The 10943-nt window shown below is 46.3% G+C and overlaps 1 protein-coding gene across 1 annotated transcript; it reads right to left on the reverse strand.

The window, feature by feature from the left end:
- Nucleotides 1-3106: 3106 nt before the first annotated feature.
- LOC107107646 (plasma protease C1 inhibitor-like) lies at nucleotides 3107-5180 on the reverse strand. Its single transcript, XM_015407947.1, has 2 exons — nucleotides 4951-5180; nucleotides 3107-3741 (listed from the first exon to the last, which is right to left on the reverse strand). The coding sequence occupies exons 1-2, from the start codon at nucleotides 5141-5143 to the stop codon at nucleotides 3491-3493; spliced, it is 444 nt and encodes a 147-aa protein (XP_015263433.1). The 5' UTR covers nucleotides 5144-5180; the 3' UTR covers nucleotides 3107-3490.
- Between the last annotated feature and the right edge of the window lie 5763 nt (nucleotides 5181-10943).

Here is a 10943-nt window from a genome sequence, read left to right on the forward strand (position 1 = left end):
ACACAGTCAAAGGCTTTAGCATAGTCAATGAAGCAGAAGTAGATGTTTTTCTGGTACTCTCTTGCTTTCTCCATAATCCAGCGAATGTTGGCAATTTGATCTCTAGTTCCTCTACCTCTTCGAAACCCAGCTTGTACTTCTGTGTGCTACTCTGGAGAAAAATATCTGAGCATGATGGAATTATTTTATTATCTCCATAGGAGCTTAGAGCCTGTAACATTTTTCCTCAAAGAGTAAATACCAGAATTGAATAGATCTTGTAATCTTGAAGTGGATATGATATCTACAGTTCACACCACGATCCCCCATTATTATGAAAAGAACCCCCCACACACACACTTTAAAACTACAAGCAATCAGCAATAATGAGTAGTCCGGCACAACAGCCGGCCAATTAAAAAGAGCATTAGAGAGCTTGATTCACTAGTTTGCTCCCAGAAGCAAATTCCCATTTTGCCAGTGGAAGTAAAATGGAAGAAGGTCCCACTCTCTACTTGTGTCTTTGATCCTGCTGGAATACTGCAAATCATCAACTGAACAAAAGTAGACTACAAAAGTGTTTTACCAAACTACTTGCTTCATTTACATATTTATTGCAGTCTTATTGGGAAGCTCACAGATCAGACTGCTTCAAGCTGTTGTGTTTCCTCATAGAATCAAAGTTTTTCCAGATTATTATAGTCTAAGATTCCACAAAGTTTGTGCATGCAGTGGGAGATATCCTGTATTTTACATGGTTTAAGTAACATGGCGTGCACTTTTGTTGGCGAGAAAGAGTAGAAGACAATGTTCCAGGAGAAATATCTGAGAGTGTAACGGAATGCTTTAAAAGGCAGTGGTCTGGCTTTATGGGAGTAATCCTAAGAGAATGTTCCAGATTGGTCTTTTGTGCAAGGGGGTCAGTAAGCCAAAGACAGGAGGCCATGAAAAGTTAAATTTATCTTTGCATCATTAGGGTGTCCTAACAAATGGCAGGTGAGCTTGTGAGCCTGTGCCTGGATTGTCCTAGTTCAAGACTACAGGAGTGTTTGTGTAGGGGGGGGGGATGTATTCAGGAGACATGACTCTAACCCAGGGCTGCCAACCTCCAGGTGGTGGCTGGAGATCTCCCACTATTACAACTGAACTCGAGATGACAGAGGCCATCTTCCCCGGGGAAAATGGCTGCTTTGGAGGGCGGGACTCTGTGGGCATCACGTCCCATTGAAGTGCCTCCCCTCCCCCAAGCCCCGCCCTCCCCAGGCTCCACCCCCCCGATCTCCAGGTATCTCTCAACCCAGGGCTGGCTCAACCCTACTCTAGCCTGAGAATTTACTCCAACATTTCAACTGTTCAGACTGCACTGCACTGCACTGTTTGTGACCTGGAACACAGCAGAAAATTCATAGCTGGCAGAAAGGAGAGTTTGGGGGAAGGAACCATCAAGCCTCAAGCACAGAGCTCTCAAGCTCTTGGTTATGCTAATTACTCTAGTGGATATGAGACAATTAATTATCGTATGGCATTGCGTGTAGAATAGCCAGGAGATCTGAAGATCGTCTGGCAGCTGCAAGTTCTAGCTCTTAGCGTTATGCTAGTGGTGAGCGAGACTTGTTTTTAGGGGCTGAGAGGACTCTGAAAGAACTGTGATGGGCCCAAGGTCTCCCAGCTGGCTTCATGTGGAGGAGTGGGGAATCAAACTCCAGATTAGAGTCTGCCACTCTTAACCTCAACACCAAACTGGGTCTGTAAGACAATAGTTTATTATCTCACACCTTGGTGTAGTGCTAGAACCAAAGAAACAAAGTTAATGACAGCCAAATTACTAGAATCTATTTTTTTCCTCTTGAGGAAGAAAGCTGTCTCTGTGTTATGTGTCCTCAGACATTTCTGACTTATGGTGACCCCCAAAACAGTCCTGCCCTTGGGAGCCTTGCTCAGGTCTGGAAGACCCCCCCCCCCCGGCCGGCTGAGCCAGTCCGTCTCACGTTGGGCCTCCCCCTCCTTGCGTGCTGCCTAGCTTTTCCAAGCATTACGCAACACCCAAAGGGACAGAGATGTGGACAGCCAAATGGCTAGAATATATTCTCTTCCTCTTGAGGAAGGGAGATTTCAACAATCCCAAGGTGGGACAAATTCCCCGGTGGGGGGTGGGGGTGGGGGTGAATGACAAATTCTCAAGCCTTGAGGAAGAAGCTCTTGCCCAGCAAGGCACAAGCCATCATGCAGGACTCCATCTTGCTCACATGGCCAAGGGACAATGGAGGAAAGTCCCAACTCTAAGAAATAAGGTAACTCCGAACTTTAAACTATTGCATCTTAAAGGAATACTAGCCTGTCCTAGCTAAACATCATTTAGGATAAGTTCCAAGTGCAGGGAAAGGAGACTGCCTGTTCTGTACACTTGCTCAGCTTGAAAGCTTGAACAGACTGTGCATATTATTTTTATTCATTTATTAAACTTTATTATACTTTGAATGCTCTACCAGGGGAAGGGCAGATGGTAAGCTTTCCACCCCTGGAGCCTAATAGCTCAAACGTGTGCAGTTGCAACAGATTGTCCCGTGCTAGCTGGCAGGAGGGAAGCAGGAGGTGTGGCAACCAGGTGGAACCTCTAAATGGCAATGCAATGCAGGTAGAGTGTCAAATACACAGGCCCATTTAGCAGGAGATATTTTCAGAATTGCTGGCAGCAATTACGACCCGGTTTGTTCTTGGTCACTCCGGGAACCAAGAGGAGCATCGCTGAATGGAGACTTGGGGTGGCTGCTTGAAGGAATGAGGGAAGCCTTGCAAGTCTGTTCCTTCACACAAAGCTACATACAAAACAACATCCTGTCAAACTGGAAACAAGATTTCAGAGAGAAGTCTTCTAATGAAACTGCCTCTTTGACATGCTAGTTGTCTGTGTTCAGGAAATGTATTACAGGGAGGAACATTAAATCAGCTGATTACCCACCTACCATCTAAACCCAGACAATTTTACCACCTCATCCACCCTTTGTGATTCAACTAATTCTAATTCAACTAATAAATTGATATGAGTTCTTGCCCTAATAAAGCTCTCACCCAAAATTTCCTCCAGCACCCTCTTCCAGAAACACATCAGTAACACTCCAGTAAGCTGGTATGGTCACTTTTTATTCCTTATCAAGCAGAAGGAAACGTAAGAGGCTGGCAGGCTTGTTGCAGTGGGGTTACACCTGGGAGAAGAAGGACCCTGACAGAAACGTCCTTTTCAGTCTATCATATACATGAGCACAGAGGGGGGGGGCAAATAAGTTGGAGAGAAATTAAAGCAGAAGGGAAACCCGACCTCAGCAAAAGGTGGACATGGAATTTTTGTTTAAGTAATTGGTTAAAATGAAGAGGGATCTGAAGACCTCTGCGCATGCACCACAGCCAAGCCAAGCATCATGTGTAAATACTACGAGATGAGCCTAGGACAATCCTACGGGCGGGAGACGTGTCACCCTACAGACAGAAAGTGACAGGAGCAAGAAAGAGGACGTTATGACGCCTGTGGATTGTTGATGCGTCCCATGAAGATGGGGAACCTCTTCTCATTCACTACCACAAAGATGAAGGGCTGCTGCACTTCGAAGAAATTGGCTGTGCGTGCCAGGGAAATGGCTGTGGCAGCAGCTGCCTCCACTCCTTCCTCATTGATTTCCATCACGGCTCTGTGCCGGGCACTGGACACGGCCAGTTCTTCGTTTTCAGAAATCCCACACAGGTTGGCATCGAAGAAAATACCATATGCTAGAGGGGAATAAAGGATGGGATGAATCAATGAATATCAGCTCAGATGATATGTGAACCTAACCCTAACCCTTTCTTGGGAAACGCATGACAGAAGCCTGGAATCTCAACCAGGACGACATGGGAACCGATCCCTTAGCCTAGGCCTGGACAGCTTCTGTGCTACTCAGCCACAGCAGCTTGTAAGCTCCGAGTTGGTGTACCCTCACTGCAAGGCCCTGTAGGGGATGCCCAGGGTTCAAATGATTTTCTATTGATTATTGTTGATTTTGGAACCTTTGGGACTCTCCTGGAGAATTAACAATCAGTTAGAGTTGTAATATCTATATGTATGTTGGCCGATGTGATGACATCAGTTCCGTGTGACATCATCACTTTGGGGACGACACCGTGTGACATCACTGTTTTTTTTGGGGGGGGCTTCCCCTGCCAGGCAGCTGGCCAGCAGTGAGCAGAATCCCCAAAAATCAGGGGATCCCTTACCCTGACCAGTGTGGGAACCCTAGATCTAAGATGTGTCAAGTAGCAGATATCAATGAAATGGAATATATATTAGGGGGGGGAGAGGTATCCAGAATCAGGGATGGAAAGTGACCTCTTCCTCATGTATCAGGATTTCTCCTCATTCCACTGTGAAGATCTTTGATTTATCTCACACTATAAGCTTTTTCAGTTAACTAGAACTGCTATAATAGGTGTTAACCTGGGTCCCATTTTCTTCAGTGGGCCAAACTGAACCAGTAAGGTACATACAGAAAGGAATTAAACGGCTTACTGAGAAACAGCAATCAACATTTCATAAAATAAATTCCTAAAAAAGTAAAAAAGAATACCAAAAATGCCTTGAGCTTCCCCTTTCTTTTTTGTTCATTTTATGGTACATTGATCCTTGCGCTTCTACAGACCATTTAATTCATTTCAGTGAATCTATTGATTCTGTGAGTGCATTACTGGCTCAGTGTGGCCTATTGGAGTAAACAGGACCCAGAATAGAATGAGAAACCTGTCATATGGCTCTTGTTCCCCACTTCCCCATTTCCACTTGAAGCCACTGAATCAGTCCTCCTCTATGGTGCACAAACAGCTTCCTCAGAAAAAGACGAATATGAGTGAAAGGATGGGTGGGATTTCCCCCATAACTCATGAGAACACTGATGGCCCCTTTCTTCTTGCTTTCAACCCTCCCACCCCCTATTTCACCCTTCTTACCCATCTCTCCCACTGTAGACATGAGGTCCAGGGAGGAGTCCGCCCTGAACCTGGGAATAGTCACCACCGTTGGTTTGAAAGGGGTGTGCTCCAGCTTGGCCACCATTGACTTGAAAGTATCCCCACTGAGATGCTTCTCCACGTCAGAAAGATTCTGCGACAGGGATCGAGGCAGGATAATGACCAGACTCATGTTGTGGGACAGCTGCAGGCGACCAACCTAGGAAAAGAAACTGTATTAACTTTTTATGTCTCTTCTACATTCTTATGCAACATTGCTTTAAAATGAATATTTCCTCCTTCCTCTTCTTGGCTTAGGGTTTGCAAACCACAGATGCTTCTGCAACTTTGTGCTTTACAGCTCCCCCCTTTGCAAGCTATTTGGAGGGGTTGTGTGGGTTCCCTAAGAAATCCCTAAAATTGCTCATATGGTATATGGTAGTTTAAAGATGTGTCCCACTTCAGTAGTAGGAACCTGTGCTATTCAAGGATGTTGCCAAGGGAGGAATGACACAGGGCCAAAACAGACTTGGTGCTCAGAGGCCCATGGTGAGATCTTCCCAGCATTTTTGAAAAAGGCAATCATTATTGAGCTTGGCTCAAGTGTAGACTGGGCCCATGATCCAAAGGGAGAAAGGGTTTAATCCATCTACCCCTGTGTGGCATCATTAATTGCACTATCATCTCCACCTCCTTTCTACCAGTGTGTGTATGTTTGGGAGGGAGTTCATTTCAACTGATGAAACCATGAGAAGGTATGGACCACATTCCCAGGGACCTTCTCTGGAATAAGTTGGATAACATGGGTTATAAATGCTTATTTTTCCTTATTCATAAAATGTATTCCATTAATAGCTGTCAACAGTGGTACAATGGCTTAGGTGGACTAACTTCAAAAATCTCCTCCAATCAGGGAGTCAAACAGGGTTTAATTTATTTCTGAATGATTTGGCTCCCTCCCTAAATGCTATTGATGGTCATCCCCCTAAACTTGGGTCACCTGCCGTTCCTTCATTGCTTTATGCTGCTGATGCTGTTATGTTACCACGCTCTCGCAGAAGGGCCTCAAGCGCCGTCTGTTTGCCTTCACCTCCTATTGTGAGGCAAATTCTCTGTCCATAAACTATGCAAAATCCAAAATTTTACTATTCTCAAAGTCCTGGAAAGCACAAAGCTGGCGTGTCAAAGGAAATAATATCGAACAAGCAAAATCCTTTAAATACTTGGTCCCCCCCCCCCCCAGTACAACCATAACTGGCTAGAGCAACACAAGCAGTCATTTCAGCAAGGTGTACTTAGCCTGCAGTGGTTAGCTTTTTTTACAAGAAGGGCAATCAATTTGTCCCAGCTGCCACTCGTGTCTTTAATGCCAAAACAGTCTCCCAGCTATTATACGGGATCCCCATTTGGGTTAGTGCCTTCAACACCCAGCTTGAGAAAATCCAGGCAATGTTTTTACGCCATATTTTGGGGGTCCCCAACTGTGTTAGCTATGCTACATTGTGCTTAGAGACTGGAATGCATCTGATAGAGACTAGGACATGGCTACTAACCTTAAAGTTTTGGCTACACCTACACTTTAGGGCAGAACCTGCTAGCTATATTCATATGATGCTAGCTGATTCCTTTGTTTCCAATTGGTATAGTCTGATTCAGATTTGGACAACCTATGTTAAGTGAAACACAGGCATTCAGAACTTTAAAACAGAGGATTTTAGACATTGAGAAACAGACTTTCTGTTCTCTTGAACGCAAAACTTGCTCCCCCTTGTCATTTGGTATCTTTTCAAACTATGGACTGCCTGCCACTTACCTTTCCCAGATTACCTCACCCCAGTTATGATGCTCTTTTATGTTAGCAGAGGAAGGCACCTTGAAATGGTAGCCCATATTTTACTTCATTGTGATTTTTATGGGGAAGTCCAGAACTATATAATCAGACCTTTTGTGTCTAACGTTCATGGTTTACCTGAGGCGAAGTTAGTATCCTTTTTACTATCTGACCGATGTCCCCATATTACAAGTTTAGTTGCAAAGTACCTTTTGGCTGCCATAACAATCAGGAACAACACCAGCCACCACCATAGGGGTGCCGGTAGGTTACCCCACCCCACAACACATGTGCCCCTAGTTAGAAGACAATAAAATGGTGACTAGCACCGACGTGTAAGCCGCTCAGAGACCCCTAGACAAGGGATTCGAGCGGGATATAAAGTTGAACGAATAAATAAATAAATAAATAAATATGTACAGTTACTCAATATAGACAAGGGACTAACAATGTTTTGTAGGGGATAGGGAAGACAACATATATTCATTTTAATTGCACGCGCCGTCACTGCCCAGTGTAGATGTCTTCTGGCTGGCTCCATCATTTCCCCGCACGGCTGCTTGCTGGCCAGGCTTCAGGACCTGTATGTCGATCACCACACTGCCACCACCTGGCCCGAACATCCATTGCAGGAGTTCTTTTCGTAGCCGAGAAGCTGTTTCACCTTACAAGCCTCGACCAGGATGTCCAACCATCAGCTAACGCCCTCCCACAAGGGAGATTGGCGTGCCCACCCTCTCTAAGGAGTGGTTCCCATTTTATCTACTTGCCAAAGCTTTTGAATCGCTGGGTGGACGATGAGCTGGGGACAACAGGCTGGCTGCTCACACCAGCGCGGGGCTTGAACTTACACAGTTCAGATGTTAAGACAGTGGGATATACCCACTGTACCACCGTTCAATTTTATGATTGAAATTTTCTGTAAATTTGCCATGTTGTATCTTTCTTCTTTTTTATGCCAATAAAGGTATTTGGATAGGATTGGATGAGAAGGTAGAATCATAGAATCATAGAATGTTAGAGTTGGAAGGGACCTTGCAGGTTATCTAGTCCAACCCCCTGCACTCTGCAGGAGCATATCTTGAAAGATAGCCCTACATACCTACAATACACCCAAAAGATGGTCATCCAGCCTCCGCTTGAAAACGTCCAGTGAAGGAGCATCCACCACCTCCCATGGCAGACTGTTCCACTGTTCAACCACTCTTACAGTTAGGAAGTTTCTCCTGATATTTATCCGGTAACGACTCCCTTGTAATTTCAACCCATTAGATCCAGCCTTACAATCCAGAGCAAGAGAGAATAGATCGGCTCCATCTTCTACATAACAGCCCTTCAAATACTTGAAGATTGCAGTCATGTCCCCTCTAAGCCTTCTCTTTCCCAGGCTAAACTGAAAAGTACGCAGACGGAGAATGATTTCAGCAAAGCATACTTTATTCGATCAGGAACAAGACGACTTTGGCCGGCTCACAGGCCAGCTTATATTCCCCAAGAAAGCGCCACCCAAAACACACACACCCCACTTCCCAATAGGTTATTTACAGTGGATGAGAGTCCCATTGGCTCTCGGCCAAGAACCTAGCCCCCTGATTGGAGCGGGCTAGGATCCGCATAGTCCATTGTCCCTTGGAGCGAAGCTAGACGTTTGTCTCTGGACTTGTCTGGACATGTTCGAAAGCAAGAAGTTGCAAGTAGATAAATAGGTACCACTTTGGTGGGAAGGTAACAGCGTTCCGTGTGCCTTGGTGCCACATGACCACGGAAACGTCTTCGGACAGCGCTGGCTCTTCGGCTTGGAAACGGTGATGAGCACTGCAACCCTAGAGTCGGATTCGACTGGCTTTTGAGCAAGGGAACCTTTACCTTTACTAAGTCAGGATTCACTTTTTGATATGAAGAAGCTATTTTTATTACTATCAGTATATCAAATTAACAATGTTAGTAGTAATGGGGTATACACTTCATTTAGTCAATCCTTTTGACAGCTGCCCCATCCCCCCAATGCGTAGTGGAAGTCCCGCCTCCCTAAGGGCAGTGCTTCAAGGTGGTGGGCAAGATGGCTGCTGGTGTCAGCCAGAAGGAATGAGGGAGAGTGTGCTAGGGGCTGTTAGCAGTGGTTTGTTGGGGAGAAGGAGACTGGTACAACGGCAGCCATTTGTGTGTGTGTGTGTACCACAGGGAGGGAAGGCTAAAAAAGAGAGAATGATTGTGCTTGGTGCAAACTTCAGACAGTGGGGACAGTTAAGCAGAGAGACTTTCCAAGGGAAGCATGTGTGCAGTTTGTTTTATTTTTAAAAATGTGCTGAAAACTGTGTTTGGTTGGAGGTTTCAAACTTGCTGGCTCTCTCACGCTGGAGGCTCAGTCTGGCAAGAAGGGGGGGGGAGGTTTCCTTCCCCTGCTTGAAAAAAAGGAGAGCTGAAATCAGCACGCTCCCCCCCCCCAAGTCATTTCCCCCTACACCACAACCTCCCCCCTGAGAAAAGGGAATGACTATTGGTTCTAACGTGTATCTAGTAACAGAAAGATGTTTTCCTAGAGGCTGCAAATAACTTTTTTAAAATTTCCAAGACATTTGGCCGTCTCATTCCAAAAAGGAGCCTTTTTGGAAGAAAAATACAACTATTTTAAAATTTAGTTTGGTAATTCTAACGTCTCAGGACTTTAATTTAAATTTTCCAGGTTCCTCAGCCCTGTGAATAGAAGCTCGTGGCATCAGAACCGGTGTTTGGACCGGGCATCACTGTATGTCACCTTGCAGGGCCCAGTCCCCAGAGTGTGGGGATGTGTCATTTGGGGTTGTCCAAAGATTGGTGGGGGGCATTCTGGCCCCAGTGTCTGCCTGTGTGTTTGTCCTGGGGGCACCGCACTTTGGAGCAGCTGGCACCGGAACCGCGCTTTAAACCAGCACACAGAATGTGTCCCCTGGAAGGGGAGGGTCCGCTGAAGATGGGGGTGTATGAAGTGTGGGGGTCCAAACCTTATTTTAGGTGCAGGGGGCACTTCCTTATTCAAATCTCCTTTGAAATACAGGCCTCGGGGAAGCCCTGCGAATAGAAGCTCTTGGCATCAGAACCGGTATTTGGACCGGGCATCACTTTATGTCACTGTGCAGGACACCTTCTTCAGAGTGTGGGGATGTGTCCTTTGGGGTGGTCCAAAGATTTTTTTGGGGTGCAGTTTGGCCCCGGTGTCTGCTTGTGTAATTGTCCTAGGGGCACTGCAGTTTGGAGCAGCTGGCACCAGAACCGTGCTTTGGACCAGGATACAGCATATGTCCCCTCGAAGGGGAGAGTCCTGTGAATGTGGGGGTATATGATATGTGGTGGTCCAGACCTTATTTTGGGGTTCAGAGCTTTCCAACTCACTCTCCTTAGTGTTTCTGAATGACTACACGAATAAGTAATGAATAAGGAATGAATAAGGAAGTGCGAATAAGGAACCAACTTCAGCCAAAAGAAAAGTACAGAAGGAACAATTATTGTGACCTAACATGTTTCCGGCCAATCAGGCCTTCTTCAGTGTCTTCACTGGACTCTGCGGCTGTTGGGGTGGGTGGGGTTGCCTGGCAACCGCGGCAGTTCTGCCAAACATTCTGAGCCTTGATTTCTGGAAAGCCCAGCTGTGGGAGGGGGAGCAGGAGCAGACTGGGGGCCAAAACAGCCCGAGAAAGGCCCCCCCCGATCATCATGTCCCCTGATGGAGGAGGCCTTGCCAACGATGTGCCCAGGAGCAACTTCTGGGAACTCACCACCGATACGATTTGGCCTGGCCTGGCACGGGTGGCTCCAGAGCCCTCGGTCTGGCCCGCTGCACAGCTGGGACCCGCCCTGAGCTGGTGGCCGCCACACAGCGTAGCTAGACTTTTCGCAGGGAGGCCATGATGGGTAGGAAAGGAGGGGGAGAAGCTGAAGACAGAGGAAGAAATAGAGGTGGGTTGGCTGGAGAGTGGGAAGGCGACTAAAAGGGACGATGCCGTAGGGATCTCTGCCTTTTCATCTCTGACTTTTGTAGGGTTTTATCATTGTTGTTTTTATAAAGTCCTGCTTACATTCTAAGCTGCCTTGAGTTCCACCACAAATGTGGCTCCCCAAAATTTTAACTTTTGAAAACTATGCTTATGGCAACTAGCCACAGGATGTTACTCCACTTGCACCTGCT

This window comes from Gekko japonicus, unplaced genomic scaffold (genome assembly GCF_001447785.1).
Source record: "Gekko japonicus isolate JY-2015 unplaced genomic scaffold, Gekko_japonicus_V1.1 scaffold6399, whole genome shotgun sequence".
NCBI lineage: Eukaryota > Metazoa > Chordata > Lepidosauria > Squamata > Gekkonidae > Gekko > Gekko japonicus.